This window comes from Xiphophorus couchianus, chromosome 12, assembly GCF_001444195.1.
Source record: "Xiphophorus couchianus chromosome 12, X_couchianus-1.0, whole genome shotgun sequence".
In the NCBI taxonomy this organism is placed as follows: domain Eukaryota; kingdom Metazoa; phylum Chordata; class Actinopteri; order Cyprinodontiformes; family Poeciliidae; genus Xiphophorus; species Xiphophorus couchianus.
Genome location: NC_040239.1, coordinates 11,647,472 through 11,666,029, shown reverse-complemented (window position 1 = coordinate 11,666,029; position 18,558 = coordinate 11,647,472). Strand labels below are relative to the sequence as shown.

Here is an 18,558-nt window from a genome sequence, read left to right as displayed (position 1 = left end):
TAATATTCTATCAAATATTGCCATTCAGCAGTTGTTTGTGATCATGATCTTCTGTCAATTTACATTTTTAATTGTCTTTGGAAGGTTATACTTCTTTAGTGTAGTTAGCACCATAAACATAGCTAAAGCCATAATTTCCCTAAATCAATATTTTAACTCAAACATTTTGAAAATGCTTCAAATATTTACAAAGGTTGAAACCTCAAAAGATAAAGAAAGGGCAACTCCATTCTAATACAGTCAGCCTTCTTGTTATCTACTGAAAATTCCGCTCTCTCCAGTTGTCTTGCACCTGAATTCAGAAAATCTGAACATGTCACAGAAGAAGCAGTTTAATTTTTAATAGCGTCTTACATCTCTGTCCTTGATTTGATCTCATTTTGATATGACTTTTTCCTGTGTAATACAGTATCTATACCTTTCTAATATCCAAAGGAGACTCTTGCAGTTTTACTGTGTAACAATTTGGTAAGATCCAAACCTTCACAGTAAAGTTTGTCATGTCAATTCTATATTTGTATGCCTTCCATAAAAAAATAAATTTTTTAAGGATGTAAAAAGTTTCAAATAGTTAGAATAATGACGGACGCTCTATGGATATCAAGACACCAAGTTTAAGGGAGAATAGGATCTAATTTACATTTATAGAAGCCATAAAATGTTCTCAGACATTTTATATGCAACTGGAAAACACTTTGAGGGAGTAGCAGAAGAAGACGGGTGGGTGTCACTTTTGTTTTTGGTAGATCATTTGCATGTGTTCTTGTTTTCTGTACTGTGTGCAAATACTGATTCAAATGAAATGGTAAATTGTGAATATACAGGTAGTCCTGGCTCTCACACAAGGAATCTTGTGTGGGGTTACTGAACTGAATTCAGTGAAGAAAGCATGCTTTTAAAGATGCATCCACCTCTTGCATACAATATCTTTTCAAACTGTCACTCATGCCCACCATCTCTTCATCCTTCCATCCATGTTCCTCACGGCTTCCCTTCTCTCTGCGTACACACACAAGTGCCCTCTGACGCTCTCTCTCTTTTTCTCACTCCCTCCCTCTCTGAAAAACTCACACACGCTCATGCTCTGCTCAGCTCTAAAGGAGCAGTAGCTTATAAACTGGCTGCAGTAAGCAGTCATTCTCTCAGTGAAGGGAGAGAAGGGAGGGAAAGAGAAATTGCTTTGACTGAACGGACCAGAACTCTGCTGACCTAACTGGACTGGGTCATACTGGGATGTGTTTTTTCCTTTCCTGTTTAAGGCATGTGTTTCTATTGAATTTTGTCAGACAGGTCTGGGCTCAAATAGACTGAATTAGCAAAGTTCAACTCTTTCTGGGCTTTATGTTGTTGGATTGGGAGGAGTTCTCCTGCAGGTCTGGAGGATAAAGAGCTGGACATGGAATTCCCTTCTTTTTTGCATCCCACCCTTTCTCTCAGTTTTTTTTCATCCTGCGTTCATCTTCTCTCTTACACTTTCTCTGCAGACATCCAGTGTTGAGCAGACAAAGGCAGCTGGCTTCTGTGCTTCTTTTTTGTTCATGGGGAACAAGGGAGGAAAGGGAGCTCCCCTTCTCTTTTAATTCATTTGCCTTTGGAAAAAAGGAGATGCCGGTTTGAGAAAATACCAGCAGATTCCCCCCCCCCCCCCCCCCCCCCCCCCCCCCCCCCCCACTTTATCAGAGAGAGGACTTTTGGAATATGGCTGTTTTTATTATTTAAACTGACACTTTCTTAGAAAACGCACGCCTCTAGTGCATTTGTTCTTTATTTTTGCCATTTTTCTCAACGGTCCCTACGACCCATCGGCATTTCTGCTGGTGGAGGCCGTGGTGGTGAAGCCGGGGTAGGCATGGCGCAGCAGGGAGGCACAGGGGTGGCCCACCAGGACACCCTGGCAGTGCCGCCCATGCCCAAACACTCCGGCCTGAACGAAGACCTGGTGAAGATCCTGCGGGAGAACCTGCTGCAGCCGGAGAGGCCGCGGGGACACCGGCGGTCGCCGTCCTCCATCTCCCCACGCCTTTCTCCACGCAACTCGCCGCGACTGCTCCGCCGCATGTTGCTCAACAACAACATTCACAAGCAGAGGCGCTTCACTGTTGCACATACATGGTGAGAGTTAAATGTCCAGCATGGTGGCTGCATGCAAAGTTCCATGAATCTGTTCTTTATTTGGCAAAATGTGTTGTTTTAGCTGCACCCATTGCAAACTTCCAAGCATATAACTTTACGTAATACTATGTGATTGGGAAGTTACTGTGGAATAACCCCTATGAGTCATTAAACTTTGTTTGCAGCTTAACTTGAATGCAGGGAGGAATGAAAGAATACTGTGTTGGCAAATACCTCTTCAAAATTCCTTTTTTGAAATCTCCTTGGAAACCCTCTTCTCACCTTTAGATAATGAGTTTCTGCTTTGCTCTTTCTCACCTCATTTCTATTCCAGTGTCTCTCCCTCTCTCTGCTCTGTGTGTCTATTAGCCATTCGTACTTGTCTTTCCCTTTTTATGTCTTCCCCCGCTCCCCATTCCTGTACTTTCTCTGCAGTTGTGGTCTCTTTCAGTCAAAATAAAAAAATCTGCCTTATTATAGTAAATAACGGAAACCTACTACATGTATTCCCCCTCGCTGTGGTTTTCTCTCCACACCTGCCTGCCTGCATTTTTTGACTATTAATTAGTCCTGGCCGTCTGTCAGCCTCTGTTGCATTCGCCCACACGTCATCCTTTTCTTCAAGTCATATTTGTTCCTCTCTGCACTCTTCCCCTCCTCCCAGCTCTGATTTCCCCCCTTCTAGCCAATTATGTCTCCTCCTTTCCCTCCAAAACACCTTTCATTTTCATCATCCCTCTTCATTTTTCATCTCCTTTTACTCTCCATTTTTACCCCCTCTCTCATTTACTGTACATCTTGTGTTCCACTTCTTCCTCTGCCAGAAGAAGACGACTTCCTTCTGGCATCTGTATCAGACGTGATGCAATTCAGAAATTCCTATCTTCACAAACACATCAGGGACTCAGTTATTTCAGCCCAGTGATCAAATTGAAATGTATAATTGGTAGTTATGTCCACAGCACAAATTGAGGTAATTTAATTATAAATGCACTCAAAAATGAGCTGGTTAGGTATTATTTCCGTTTTCTCTTCATTCTTGATTTTAGGTTACAGACCACCAACTGTTTTCTGTTAAGTATAAGGGATGTTTTGTTGTTACCCTTTTTACAAATACATTTTTGAAAAGACTAGCATGCATTTCAGTCAGATCCCCTAAGACACTTTATAGAAGCAACTTTTCATGAACTTGCAGCTGCAGGTTTTTTAGGGTATTTCTGTACACCTCAAACCGAGTCTGATTTAAAATAGTCTCTAGACTTAAAAGAAAAATTTTAAGTCTTAAAACAGATTGTCAATATGAGGTCCAGACTTTGGTTGGGCCACTTTAACACATAAATATTCATCCAAACATTTGTAATTCTGGCTGCATGATGAGAGCCTCTTGTAAGGAGAACCTCCACTTAGTCGTTTGCGAACTCTAAATGATTTTCTTCCTATATTATTAATATTTTCTAAGCCCATTTGATTGGCCTGAGTTGCAAGATCCAGCAGCTGGAAGAAAGCCTATGTAGGATCTTGTACAGTACCATTTTTCTACCTCATAAAGGTTGGCATGAAGGTCAAGCAGCCCAATGTTGTTTTTATCTGACCTGAGCACCTTTTACATATTTTTCTTTTCTATTTGTGGAAAACTTCAAACAGTGCTTCTTTTAGTTCTTTCTCAACACTAGTGTAGCTAAAAAGTTACACTTTGTTCAATTTTGTTCTCTAACAAAATGGCACATAATAGCTTTCATGTGTCTGGTTGCTTTATGTTTGATGCTTTTATGATGTTTGTTTAGCACGTTGGTCAGTCTTGCTGTTTTAAAAGTGCTTGTAAGTGGAGTTGGATTGGTTGTAAATATGGAGAATAAATTGCCCATTGATGAATGGTGAAATATTTGTAAAAATTAATCTAAAAACAATTGGTTGCACTAGACTTTGTGTGAGGGTATCAGAGTACAGGGGCTAACATTTTTGCAATATGCACTATTCTAAAATCTAAAATAAAATGAAAGAAGTGTCTTTAACACAACATGCTAAAAATATAAATATTTTCCCATTGTGTGCAAATCATCACTATGTCATTTAATTCTTAAATAAAGACAGACTCAGTGGGGGATAAAATGAAAGAAAAAAAGACAATTAAATTAAATCAATTCAAGAATAGAAAAGAAAACTGGCAACTCACTTAGAGCATCTAATACCACCAGCAAAATACAAAATATTTATATTTCACTTTTTTTCTGAAGAAAAGAAGCGTATAACAGTCAGATATAAATAGCATTCAAGATAAAAAAAAAAAAAAGAAATTACCTACACCTTCCGCTGTGACTGCGACATCTTACACAGAGCACCAATAAAGCTGTGAAAAATTTGTCACAAGAGTCATTTTCGAGGTTTATCTGCCATTTTTATCTCGGCACACCTTCTGTCTGATAGAATGTCCTATTTCAGTCACAATCTCAATCATACACAGGTTTTTTCTTATATTTTATATTATGAGTGTTTTCTCCACATTTTTATCTTACTTCCATCTATCTCCAAATTTCAGGGAAATTTCAGTACACAAGATCATGAAAATGTAATTTTATTTATTTATACTAGCAGGTTTGGTTTAGGAATGTGCTGCGATATGAATAATGTCTTGATTAACTGCATTTTGAAAATCTGACAGACACCACTCCATTTGGCATTTCTTCTCAAGTCAAAAACATACTTAGTTCATAGTCTTATAAAAGTGTTTACTTTAGCCTTCACTTGCTCTTCCTGAAGAAATGACCTTTGTACTTGAGACAGGGACAAGCAGGGACAATTGCCATATATATGCTACCGTATGTTTATGGCAAACCTATATGTTTCCATAGGCAGATATAGATATATTTTTAGATAATACTTTTCTAAAGGTTGTTGCAAAAAGGACAATATGTGAGAGAGGGCACAGTAGGAAATGAGTAATAAGAAAGTAGAAAGAGCACTTAATCAGAGAGTGACGTGGTCATGCCCTTGTGTTGTCTCTTGACATTTGAAAAATGTGACTGAGTGAATGTCACAGAGAGAAAAAGTAGGTGTAGGAGGTTAGAAGAAAACTAGCCTGTACATGTGTAAGCCGGGGTAAAAGACAGAAACAGTTTGTAAGAGGAAAAAAAAAATCCACTGTGAGACGCCAGTGAGTGGTGTGGATGTTGACAACTGCAGCGTAATTTACTCCAATCACATCCTCATTGTTTTACAGCTGCAGGGAATCACAAGACCACTGTGGTGTAAATCTGGTGACATACACTGTCCTCAGTGGCTCTGCTCCACACTTCATTAACAAGAAAATCCTTCTCCATGGGCCGATTGGCCTCATGTACAGCTTTATGGATTCAACTCCCTGAAAACCATTCACAAATTGCATTACAGCTCCTCTGAGAATGCTTTGGAGAAATCATCTCTAAGACTAATTGGCTCCTTTCCCCCTAAATAAATTAATTGCATGTAATTGTTAGCATTGATGCAACAAAGATATGTTGCATATTTAAATATACTATTTAAAAGTGATGATAGGAAGTTTATTTCCTAATCGGCTTAGCAACATCATCATTTCATGTTTTGTTTTTTTCAAATGCATATTTTTGTGATAGAAGCTCAAACATAATTGTTGAGCTACAAGGAAACTGATGCATGGCTTTGAAATGTTTTACAAATTAAAATATAGCTATTCAGTCATAGACTTAACAGTTATTGGAAGGTGTACAGAAGTGTGAACTTTGGCATTGTATGTTCTAGCTTTTTCAAATATCAACACTGAACTCTTTGGACATTCTTTCTCAGCAAAACCCATCTTAGTCAGATTGCATGGACATGGAAAATTGATGAACAATTTTCAAGTTTTATCAGAAATTCTGAATTGAACTTGGGTCTCTGCCAATCAAAGACATATATGCTTTTATCTAAACCAATATGTTATAGCTCTGTCTTTGTATTTAGGGATGTTGTCCCCTTGGAAGATAAACCTCTTCTCCCAATTTCAAGTTTTCTGCTCCCACCAACAAATTTTCTTTCAGTGTTTGTCATTTTTACCTCCCATTAACTGACCAGCCTCCTGTTCCCTGCTAATAAAAGTGTGCCCAAGGTATGACGCGGCCACCACACTATTTTATGTTATGGGGTGTCCATCATGTTAGTGTTGTGCATGTAGGCCAGAATGTTTAATTTTGATCTCATCTTAGTGGAGCATTTTTATCATACATGCTTGTGGCAAACTGCTAATATCTGCAGCTCCTCCAGAGCTACCTTGGGCCTCTTGGCTTCTTCTCTGATTTAAACTGTCCTTGCCTGAGCAGTTGGTTTGTGGGCAGCCATGTCTTGGCATGTCTGCAGTGGTGCCATGATTTTGTCATGATCAGACAGTGTATTAAAAAGGAATCCAAGAGATGCTTAAAGAGTGGGATATTGTTTTCTTGCCTGATCCTACTTCTGACTCTGTTTAACTTTTCTTTCGGGAAAGACACTTCACACACACCTGCAGTTCAATCATCTCAATTGCAGCCAATGAAACTGATGTTATCTTGTCCAGCTCTCAGCAGCCTGCACTAGCTGTGCGGTCTGTTGTTGTACGTAACCAGGAAAACACGGAGTAGAGTTTTAGCCATATGAGTATTCTCTTGTCAATCAAGTGGAATAGTTTCCTTCACAAACCAATAGAAGCAGTGCTGAGGGAAGTAAGGTTTTATGGTAAATATGAGGGGGTCCAAATGAATATTTTTGAAAGGGAGGGGGACACTTTCCCTTCAACCCCCATGAAACATACAGATATATTCCCTAGTAATTTTCCTTGTGTCTTTCCCATCAGGATGGTATTTCTGAGTTGTGGTGACTTATGCTGATAGAATTATGGTTTAAATAACACTTTCTTTCAAATGAATTCTGTCAAATCTGAAAGCATTCAAAAATACATAAAGAAGGCAGTTATTTTAAATTTTATATTTTTGTATGCATCTGTATCACTGAATTTATTTTCTTAAACATAAAAATAACATTCTGTCTTCACATATGCTCATTGTTCTCCCACATCTTTTTTTCCCTACATGTTTGATAATCATTTTAGGTATGTCAACAGGTAGCTGTTATTGACTTTGCCTATTTAGAAAGATAGGATTGAAAAAAAAGTCTTCACACTGAAAGCTATTGACTTCTCTCTAAGCTTTTTAGTGGCGGTATGCATACAATGCCGAGGCTGAACAGCGCATTTTAAATTTTTTTTTTTTTTACCTTCAAATCACAGTTCCTCACGACTCCATTCTCTCCACTGGAATAACTCAGATATTATGTTTTCAACTTTCCTCCTCACCGACCCTGAGGTATTTTTAATGTTGTTGCACAACAGTGCCTGATGGTGCATTGCAACATTGCAATGTCTGTTTATGTAAGAGGAAAGGGGAAGATTCGCAAAGGGGGGAGAACAGGTGGATCCAACTGGTGAATGAAGTGGGTCTGCTGTAACTCAGTGATCCAAGTACAGCACTTTTGTTAAAGGCTAAAGGTTGAATTAAGAAATAATTCAAAGATTGTGGAATAACAGACAGATGTAGAAAGAGTGGAATGATGTGAGATAGCTTTTGTAAGAGTGTGGGAGTAGAGGACCTAAAGCTAAATGCGGTAATGCTAATCTAAGCAGAGCATGAATCTCTTCACTTTTTTACTTGGTTATATCATCTCTGTTGAGTGGTATGTCTGCACTAGTTTCACTTTTGTTTCTACTGTTTTTGTTACTTTTATTAAATCTCATAAAAACCTCCTCGCAGTCGCTGTTCAAGATCTCTTATATGCACATTAAAAACAATGTAGCATTTGATTGACATGTTTGATAAAAGCATTTAAATCCATTTGAAGGGAATCATTGGACCAGTGAAACAATTCACTCCTCTACTGCCACAATCTGCTACAGCTACAGGCTGGTTGTTTTTTGAGCATTTCTGTAACTTTTTGGAAAAAAAACACTTTTTAAGTGATGAACAAAAATGCACATATTAAATCTGAAACCCTGATTGAGTTGAGCAGTGTGGCTGCCATGATCCATGGGTCTTTGTGTTTGGGGTTTAACTGGTTCTCATATTTGGAATACTTTTAGCAGTTGATGATTGTTACTAATGAAGTTCTATGTCAATTCATTGATTTGAGTTGATATTCTTAGTTCTTCGTTATTATCTGTTCTTTGTGTAGTGATTTAGATTTAGAGTGTCACATTTAAAAACAGTTTACACATTTAAAAGTTCTTTCAAATTAAATTTAGGTTAACAATTTTATTTGATATTACAATAACCTACTCTAAGTTTTTAAATTGGTGTTTTAAGGAAGATTTTTAACATTATGGTATCCTGTATTTTCTTTTAGCAATTCTTGAATTATTTTTTCTCACTATAACAGGAATCGATGAACTGATATATAGAATGTTTTCTGGAAAAAAAACAAACAAAAAAGGAATAATAAGGTTTAAATGGCATGCTTGCATATTTAAAATAAACATATCTATGACGCATCTGTACCAAAATACCCTTTAGAAAACCTCTCAAGGCTCAATAACTGCTGCAGAATCTCAAATAGATTCCAGTTTGGTTAATGCAAATGAAATATGTGCAGGTTCAGAAACTCCATTTCTCTCTACCCTGAAGCACAGATTTGTTCATCAGTGTGTTCACCTGTTACAAATGAAAATCTCATACAGTCTCTCTAACATGAGTCCACAGTAAGTTTTCAGCCACTGCTAACTGGGCCTTCAGGTTAAAGAAAACTTCTATTTATAAATAATTTCTCATATATGAATTATTATATCAGTCCTGTATTAATATTTTATGTTTTGGTCATTTCACTTTCCTTGACTTGCAGTAGTATTACGATGGGGTTTCTGTCCTGCAATGCCGTAAGCTGGGTTCTCCTACTTTTTAACATCCAAAACCCTCCTCTCCAGCCGCCAGAATGGAATGCCTCTGATTTGCATACATATGAGCTTTGTGCTGTGCTGCCTGTGCACTGCTGGTGCAATCTTCACAATACATCTGCACAGCAGAGACTTTATTTGCAAAGAAAAAATTCACGCTAATTAAAGGCATGCAAATGCATCTGATACAGACCCTCAGTGTTTTATCCGATAACAGATTGGATGAGATTCTGGTGATGTGACTCAGATTTGTCTTTGTGCTTTGAGGTAATGGCAGAGTCAGAGATGGATGACATGAGCAAGAAAGTGATTATGTAACTGTGTGACAGCATGTGTGAAACAAAGATGGATGAATAAGGACGACGGGGTATTACTTTATGGTAATTGACTGGAGATTTTTTTTTAATCAAATTACATGAACAATATTTTTAAACTTAAGTCTATCTATTTAGACTCAATTCTGTTGCTCAGTAATTCTTACACATATGACATGTAGCTTATGGAACTGGAAAAAAACATGTTTCATATATGCAGCATCCCTTACAATTAACTGAATCACTGATAAAGATTTGTCTGAAAGAATACTTTAGACCGAGTAAGATGCCATTCTTTTTATTCATTTGAATTCAGTTCAACTACTAGGCAGAAATATGCAACTCATATTTAAGCATGTACAATACAATAGAGTATTGTACATGTTTATTCGATAAGATAAACAATGCATCTATTTTAAGACTTTTTCTACATTACCAGGAGTTATCAACACACTGTGGAAGTGAGACTTCTGCTGGTAAATTTCATTTTAGGTTTCATAAGCCTAATGCATTAAAGTCTGATAATAAACTACATCACAAGTGGATAATTTTGAAATTTAAAAATGCAAGAACGTTTCTCTCCCAGACTCTCCTTCCATGCAAGATGATAGTTTTCTAATTTATTCAATGTTTCAGCATAAGGTATAAAAGCTATCTGAACAACAAACATTGATGTTGACTTTACTGCCGTTACTCATTATGTTGCTTTCCTTAATTTGGAAAAGGGGAAATTCCTACAAAATGTTTCAAGATTTATACATCCCAGTTATGCCAAGCTTCTGTGAAGTATTTATTTATTTTGCCTTCAGTAATCCTCCTTCTGCTTTTTATTTTTCTTACAACATAATCATCAATCCTGGCGCTTTGCCAGAGGTTGTCAAGCTCACATCTACTAAATGCCAGATCCTATAATGCTGTGAATAGCTGCAGTGATGTACGCTGCCTCCAGTTTGTTTGTAGATATGAAGACCATCCAGTCTGAATGTTCCCGTTCCTGATCTATGATACAATTCCCTCAGCTCGCCTTGTCAGATCTGCCAGTGAGCTGAATTAAGAGAGCTTATGTGCATTTTGATGAGCATTTTCATCCAATAGGTCCAGACACACGAAAGTGTATTTTAGCGGTAGATACTGCACTTTCAGATTTAATTAAATAAGCAGAATTAATCTTTTCTGAAGAGGCTGCAGCTGCAGTGTATCATCAAAGGCCTTTTGATATGCTGATATGTTTTTGATTGAGCAAAATGCCTGGAAGATTCTGCTTGTACTTGCGCAACATGTCCAACATTCACGAACCTGTTTGTCTAATTGTGTTATTCACTTCTTATTTGTACATCTCCAATTTCATTGGCAGCTTTTTGTTAAAGTGGTCACTCTGTGGGATTTTTCCCTTTACACCTTTGCTTCAGTCTTTAGTTGTATTGCTTGTATCCTTTCTCTGCAAACCTCATCTCATTACACCAACCAGACCTTTTGACTTCATTACTAAAGAAGAACTCAGTGACCTATTAGCAGGCAGCAGAATAGCCTGAGGATGGATAGGAGGTGTAAGGATAAGCCTTTAATGGTTCCAGAATCTTTGTAGTGGATTTCAGATAGCTGGTTTCTGTCCCTTTTTTTTACTGCTCTAGAAGTTCCTCAGGCAGACATGAAGACATAAGAACTTTTTCCCCTTGATTTAAAGAGTCTTAGATGTATTCCAAAGCTCTCACTATCTTTTTTTTCTGGCAAGAGTCTCATTAGCCTGAGGTAAGATCCATTAATGTTGCAAAACTGTGATAAATTCATTGGTCGTACATGATTATAGTTGGCAGACTCAGCAGTAATTAAAAGTAATATCCTCTGAAGTCTTAATGCTTTACTGGAACAGAAACGCTCCTCAGTTAGGGTTCTGTTTGGGTTTCTTAAAATTATGCACATTTAAAAACAAAAACTTTTAGATTTTTTTAGTTTTGTTTTTTGGAAATGGCAATGCTACATTTTAGAAGTTGATCATATAGACTCATAAAAGATGGCAGGAACAACCACTACAAGTAACTTAAAATAACTCAAACAAAGAGAAATATAAATGTTCCCTAGTGAAAAAGGCAATAAACTTCATCAATTCTAAGACTAACTATTATACTATAATATCTTTGAAAGTAACCCATCTCTACCTTTGGGAGGTTGGCCTCTTCTCGGAAATAATTTTCCAGGTTCTGTAGAAATATACCTCAGGTCTGTGCAGCAGATCCAAAGTTGATTTTTTATTTTTTATTTTTATTTTCTCCACAGTGTTTTCTCGCTTCAGTTTTCTTAGGTTTTTCAGGCTGTAATTTTTATGTGTTGGTCTGTCATTAAATAACCATATACAAAATCTTCCACCATCTAAAAATGTCCTCTAGAAACTCATTCTGCAGCAATGTAAAGATGTTGAAACTGCATCTTATAAAACATGATGTTATGAAGAATAAAAGGGGAACTGTAAACCCCACAACAGACATTGCCGTTCCTTATTGTTATTGCACAAAATACATCACCACACAATTAGGGAAAGTGTCATTGAAAAGTTTACTTATTTCATAAATTCAATTTTAAAAGCAAAACTCATCTCTTGTTTCATTACAAACAATTCAAGCATTCAGGTCTGTTAATAGAGAAGATTAACAGTTATGCTCCTACCTACAGAACTATGAGGTAGGCATAACATGTTTCCACAACATGTTTCCACCAGACAGTCGTTCTCCACAAGGAAAGTAAGGCCTCCTTGTGGAGAGGGCCTGCTAAAGAAACTGGCTGTTCACAGTGCTGTATCCAAGCAGCTCAAAGAAAAATTGAGAGGAAGGGAAAAGTGTGGTAGTAGACACAGTGTTCTTGTTTTATCAAGTCCAAAGTTTTTCTCACCCAGGTAATTTAGTTACTCTTAATGCTGATTTCTGCTGACAAGAAATTGATTTATTTTTCCAAAACTGTCTCACACTGCCAAAAATACCAAAACTGGGCTAGAAAATCATCATTGCCTGCTGTTAGATCAAAGTTCTGACTTACCGAGTATGGGGTCTAGGTATTCTGACGTATATGGGCATACTTTTCAGTCGGTCTATATTTCTGCATCAGAACACACTTCTTATTACTCTTAAGCAACACTGAAATTTTCTGACACGATGATTTTTTGGATTTTCATTCACGTCAACATTCATTAACATCAAAACTAATAAACAATGCTTGAAAATGTCACTGTGTTTAGTGACATATGTTTCACTTTTTGATATTTAAATTTTTTAGGATACCTCTGTTGAACATATGGGGTAAAAACATTATCTTTGCTTTAGTGCTCACAGTGATTGATATTCAACTATTTAACATTTCCTTCATCCAACTAAGCCACCTTCTCCAATCCAACCTTGTGTTGTGCGTCTGAATGGAACCACTCTAAAGAGACAATATCTGCTAAGAGCAATTCTAATGGGGTGCCTGTCCAATTAATATGCAGCTGCCTCCTGTGTTGTGTGCACTGTCCTGTTATTGATGTCACCCCTTGATCATTTTTCACAGCTGCTTCCAATATCCTGCTCTTTATGAGAGTCGGTTTTCATCTTTTATGTACCAGCATTCGTGTGCGTTATGCATGTGCAAATATAAACAGTGCAAATACATCTGGTGGCTCTGGCAGTGTCTCTGTGTGTGTCCTTTATATAAATACACACATAAATTTGAATGCATATGAGCTCCTGGCTTTTTGTGTGGGTGTTTTAAAAAAACAAAACATTTTTATTGTTCTTTACAACTACGTGTGTTCTTGTTTGTATCATCCATTCTGATTATCTTTCTTCTGCTGTCTGTCTGACCACTGGGGTTGTCTCCTTTGATTGCATTGATTTAGTACTGCCGCATGCAGTAATGAAAGATGAAAAATGAACAGCATGGTCTGAGTGTGAGGTAATTGGTCTGCACCCAGTTTCCCATGACTATCGGAAGCCACGGGGTGAGGAAGATGGAAGAAATGTAGGCAGTGTGAGACAGAATTCCCTGTTGCTCCTTGTCAAGAATTGAAACTGTTTGTGGTTTTCCCTGGCTATTATTTAAGTCAGCATGCAAAACTCCATGGTAGGCATGGGCTGGTGACTATATCAAAGTATACCAGGAGGTCAGAAAGGAGATAACTTAAAAATCCTTTGAAATTTCCATCATGCATTTCTTATAGTTCAATATAGGAATGGTAAATGGCGTTGTACTTATTATAGTGCCATTTACCTATAAATGGTGCTATACAAGCTCCATTTATAGGTAAATTTATAGGTAAATGGCCATTTATAGGTAAATGGTTGGCGCCCCATTTATCTTGATAATTTTGCTTACTTAACTTGATTTAACTTGATAACCTATATCAAGTGGTTTTACATATAAAAAATCTAAATATTATTTATACTATTTATAAGTAATATCTGTATTTATTTATTTATAAATACATATCTATTTATAAATATGCATTTATTTGTTTACTTATTTATATGCATAGATAATGTCCAATAAGACATATATGTAGAATTTACTTGCTAACTATAGTATTTCAAATTTGAAAGGTAAATCATAATGTCTTTCTTATCGAACTTTAAATGGTTTGATTTTCTGGGATGTACGCTCTAATGAGGGCTAAAAGACTTACAGTATGGTGTACACACATACATTTATTGTTTCATGAGTTGAAATATGCCTGTTATCTTTTTTCATTGCTGTTATGATAACATCCCCAAATTCTCAGCAGACAGTGGTAACCTTTACTTTGATAGATGAACTTACTCATATAGTTTATCAGTTAATTAGGCATGTCTAAGAAGCAGACCTAGTTTCTACCTAACCTCTTATTTACTATGCAAGGGTAGCCTAGGTTCTCTACAGTTCTTTCGCTTGACTGATGATTTGGTTTTCTTCACTCATCGCAGTATGAAACCTTTATTTGTTAATTTAAGATTTATTTACCTCATTTTATGACATGTTTATAACGAGATAATTTATTTTTCAGTGTTTATATATTCTGAAGTGTATTTTATTAGATACACTTCTTGCTACTACCATACATTGCTACTGCATACATTGTGGCTATTTAAGTGGCTATTTAGGTTAATTTATATAGTCTTAAACCACTCTGACAACACAGGTTTTCCCACGTTGCTCACTTGTTACATTATTTTTATGTTTTCAGACCGTTCTCTATAACCCTGAGAGATGGCTGAGTATGAAAATCTCAGCAGATCACAAGATTGTAAAATCCTCAGATTAACCTATCAAGCACCAACAACCATTATGAAATTCAAAGCTGCTTATTTCCCTTTTCATCCCTATCAGATCACCTTCGCAACTATGGAGAAAAATAGATGAAGTTGCTGCCATGTTATTAGTTGTTCCTGCTGTAGACAAGCAATTAATCGATGTACCAGATGATGTGACTACTGAGTGTATGCAATCCTGGGATGTAAAGGGGGTTTACATACCCTTTTGAATGACCTGCAGCTATCAAACCACTACATCTACATAATATAAAGAGACTGATATTTGTTTTTCAGTCAGTTTGCTGTGTGCCATATGGTTGACTGGCTGTTTTATTTGTGAACTAGGCGACTGTTTGAAGAACAGGTCTTCAACAGGTGGTTAGCATGAATTTAGTGATTACTTTCACACCACAGAACAACAATTTGTCCAGATGTTCAACCTGATTAGGTTCAAGCCACAGTAACCCTTTGTTGGGAAATACAAGAAGAAAATGCTTTCATTTTTATGGAGGATGTATTTTTGGAATTTTAAAGCAAGCATTTTTATACAAACTTTAATAATTGCCAGATAGTAGCAAAAAAAAAAAAATACTTGAAAATTTTGAAACAATTCCAAATTTTACTGATTTAGAAAGTTGACAGATGTACTCTGTAAGGGACTAGGAGGACATGCACCATTGTGAATATGTGTCAGCAACAGCTGTGTTTAGTGTCTGTCAGCTGCTTTAACAAAGCCTTTTTTTTGTTAGCTTTCAAGGAGTGTCAGTTTGTTGACCTCGAGTGGAGGGATTAGCACAGGTGCTTTAAACGTATCACAGCTTCAGAGTGCCTCTCATGGCTTTAAATGGATGCTCTGGCCTAGAGCAGCCGTCAGACTGCTCTGCAAAGAAAAGATTGTCTCTGGATGTGACAACGGGATAGGTCATGTTCTGGTTTGCTATATTGTTGTTCCACAAACTGTAGACTATTGTCCCTTTTTTTTTCCCAAAAATTGTTTGCACTTGAGCCTACAAAGCTTTTAGATAATAGATTCATATTCACATAATTTAACAAAAAAAGAAAAATCTGAGAACATTTCTTAATTCTAGAAATGTTTGTTCAACCATCCATCACTTCTTTTTTGCAGCAAATAGATAAATGTGTTCTGCATTCTCGGAGGCACTGCAGTTAGGCAACACATAGGCCATTAATGCCCACACAAAGTGTAAACAGGGAAACAGGAAAGACATGGGGAAACCGTTGCATCACACTTTCCCCACAACACACTCAACTACAAGCACACATTCAGCATTCAGGCATGACTCTGCAAAGGTACTTTTCGTTTTAATTCCCCCCAAATGTGTATATAGTGGCACAATCAAAATTTCTTCACACTAATATTTGGAATACAAACCCTTGGTTCTGTCAATAATCTCAAATATTGCCTTTACTTTCAATTTGACTTAGGGGTGCTTTGAATTGTTTTATTATTGCTATGCTATTTGTATGTGGAAAATTGAGAAACAGTAAGCAAAGTAGATAAATGATTAAAATATTGCATATCCCTGTTGTTTTAATGACAGGTACAAAGCTCAGTGTTTGAAGTTATTTCTGTGCTCTTCTTTGCAAATCTGTCTTTCTGTGACTCTGGTTCTATAAATACCCACACAGAAGCATCAACATAACATTCTCTGTTGTCCAGGACAGAAAAAAGGTTTGTCAGATGGAGTGGCACACGCTTAAGCAAACCTATTTTAGAATATTTTATAAGCATATTTTATTTAAATGGAACTTGACATTCAAAATCTTGGTACTTTGTTCTCTGGACATCATAGGCCCCCTGCTGGACATACTGGTTTCTCAATTCAGAGTCTAACACAAACAGATATAAATCGGATCTTAAATATATTTAAGTGACTTCTGTTATGGTCTGTTCCTATATAGATAACTTGACTAACTTGAGCTTCAAGTGAGTGATCTTTGGAAAGTTTTGAGGGGAAAGATGAATGTGTGATGAGATGAGTAAATCCACAGACAAACTGAACCACACAGTGGCAGTACAGTTGCTGGAGCTTTAATTTTATTTACTTTTTCATCTTTGCATTTACATTTATACATTAAGACCATTTTTGTAATGCATGTTTGATCCACAGTCTGACATTAATAGCCTTTGTGATGATACTCTTTCAAGCCGTCCCGGAGATGCGTTGATTGGTTGGGTTTGAAGTCGACCTGCTTCTGTTTTTCCTCTGAAAGGAATCATGTTGCGAAATAGGGAGTAAGTGAGAAAAGGAAACAATAATGCTGCCACAATTCTGGTGTCATTTGTGTAAGGACACAATGACATAAAGTTGTTGGCATTTGAAACGCTAAGGTGGCTTAAACAGGGGCTCATTTCTATGGCCCACTGTCTACTTAAAAGGCCTTAAGCCATTGTTTCTTTGGGTAAAATAAATATGGTTGGCATGAGTGAGCTCTTTGTGAATTTCTACTTTGAATTATTTCAGTATTTTTTTCCTGGGCTTTTAAAAAATACCCCCATACAGATACACATGTAAGCAGGGGTGGGCAATCCTGGTCCTCGAGGGCCGGTGTCCTGCAACTCTTAGATGTCTCCATGATCCAAAACACTTGAATCCAATAGCTGAATCAGCTCCTAAGTGCAGTCAGGTTCTCCAGAGTCCTGCTAATGACCTCATTATTTGACTCAGGTGTGTTGAAGTAGAGATACATCTAAAAGTTGCAGGATACCGGCCCTCGAGGCCTGGAGTTGCCAACCCCTGCTCTACAGCATAAATTTGTGGCAACATTTAACATCCCTTAGTCTAGAACAATTGAATATATTTTACTATTTTAAAAATTTACTGGGATAAATCTAATTTTGATAACTTTCAGTTGTAAAAAATGCAGCATTTAAGGTGGTTACTTTTTCAGTGTCATGTTGGATCAGATTCTGTCGTGCAGATAACAATCTAGCATGTGTAAATATTTTTAGAAAGCAAACAGACATCTTAATATATTCTTAAGCAAGCATAGGGAAAAACTGATTTTCCTCCAGGGCAGACTTTTACAAGAACCCATGTTTTCTTAAAAAGTACAGTCTGGTCTCTCCTCCCGAAAATTTTCACCCGGGTGGCACAACTAATATACTGTATATACACTCTTCCCTCACCTTCACTTCCTCACTCATCTCCCTTCTTTTGTTTTCCTTCAGTATCAGATGTGCATTAATAACAACTTGGGATTGACAAATTCTGTTGAGTATTATGTCTTTAGAAAATGGAGATGGAGACAAACATGTATACATGAGCTTGAAGTTGCTGACAGAAATCCGGATTTTTTATTTTAAATGTCATGCACTTTGAGGTAGATACAATTTTGATCCAGTTGCCACTGAACGTCAAAGTACTCATTAGTTTCCGTGACAACAAGCACGTAGTCTTGATATGAACTCTTCCTACCAACAGAGCCTCGAGGTAACATCAGGCATGCTGGAAGGCTTGGAGATCAAAACACCTCTTGGCTTTCCTGTGATTTGTGAATAGATTATGTTTGTGTGCCTTTGCCTTTCTTGTCATGAGACTTGATACCTTATTTAATCAACGTAATTTAATGAGTACCTATGGATCAATTTCAAAGCTCAGGCACGCCCACTGTAGACCTTGATTACATGCATTTTCTGAAGTCTTACTGTAAAGAGATTATATTTAGGCTGCGTCTAGGTTGTTTTGTTGACACGTGGATACATTTTTCGGTGATTTTAAATATTTGCACACAGATTTCCAGTGTTCCTCAACTCCTGAGCTGTGTTGCCCATACAAAAAAAGCCAGTCAGCATACTGGATTTTAACGTCTGCATGTTGTATCCTGTTCTAAGATGGATGCCAGGAACTAATTAATTGATGTCTAAATAAATAATAGCCATGCGACACAATGCCAGCTAATTATCTCTGTTGTGTTCCTGATTAGGGCGAAATGACGCCATTCTCTGAGGAAGAGA

The 18,558-nt window shown here is 37.1% G+C and overlaps 1 protein-coding gene across 4 annotated transcripts in view; it reads left to right on the top strand.

Moving 5' to 3' along the window:
• Nucleotides 1-18,558, top strand: part of pde4d (phosphodiesterase 4D, cAMP-specific) — a 209,981-nt gene that overhangs the window by 108,984 nt on the left and 82,439 nt on the right. Inside the window, exon 1 of one of the 4 annotated variants that reach the window (XM_028033349.1) lies at nucleotides 1,675-2,112. The exons of the other annotated variants lie outside the window; for them this stretch is intronic. Within the exon in view, the coding sequence (XP_027889150.1) occupies nucleotides 1,850-2,112 (263 nt within the window). The 5' untranslated portion in view covers nucleotides 1,675-1,849. Of the gene's footprint in view, nucleotides 1-1,674; nucleotides 2,113-18,558 lie in introns of those variants that run through there. 4 annotated transcript variants of the gene reach the window in all.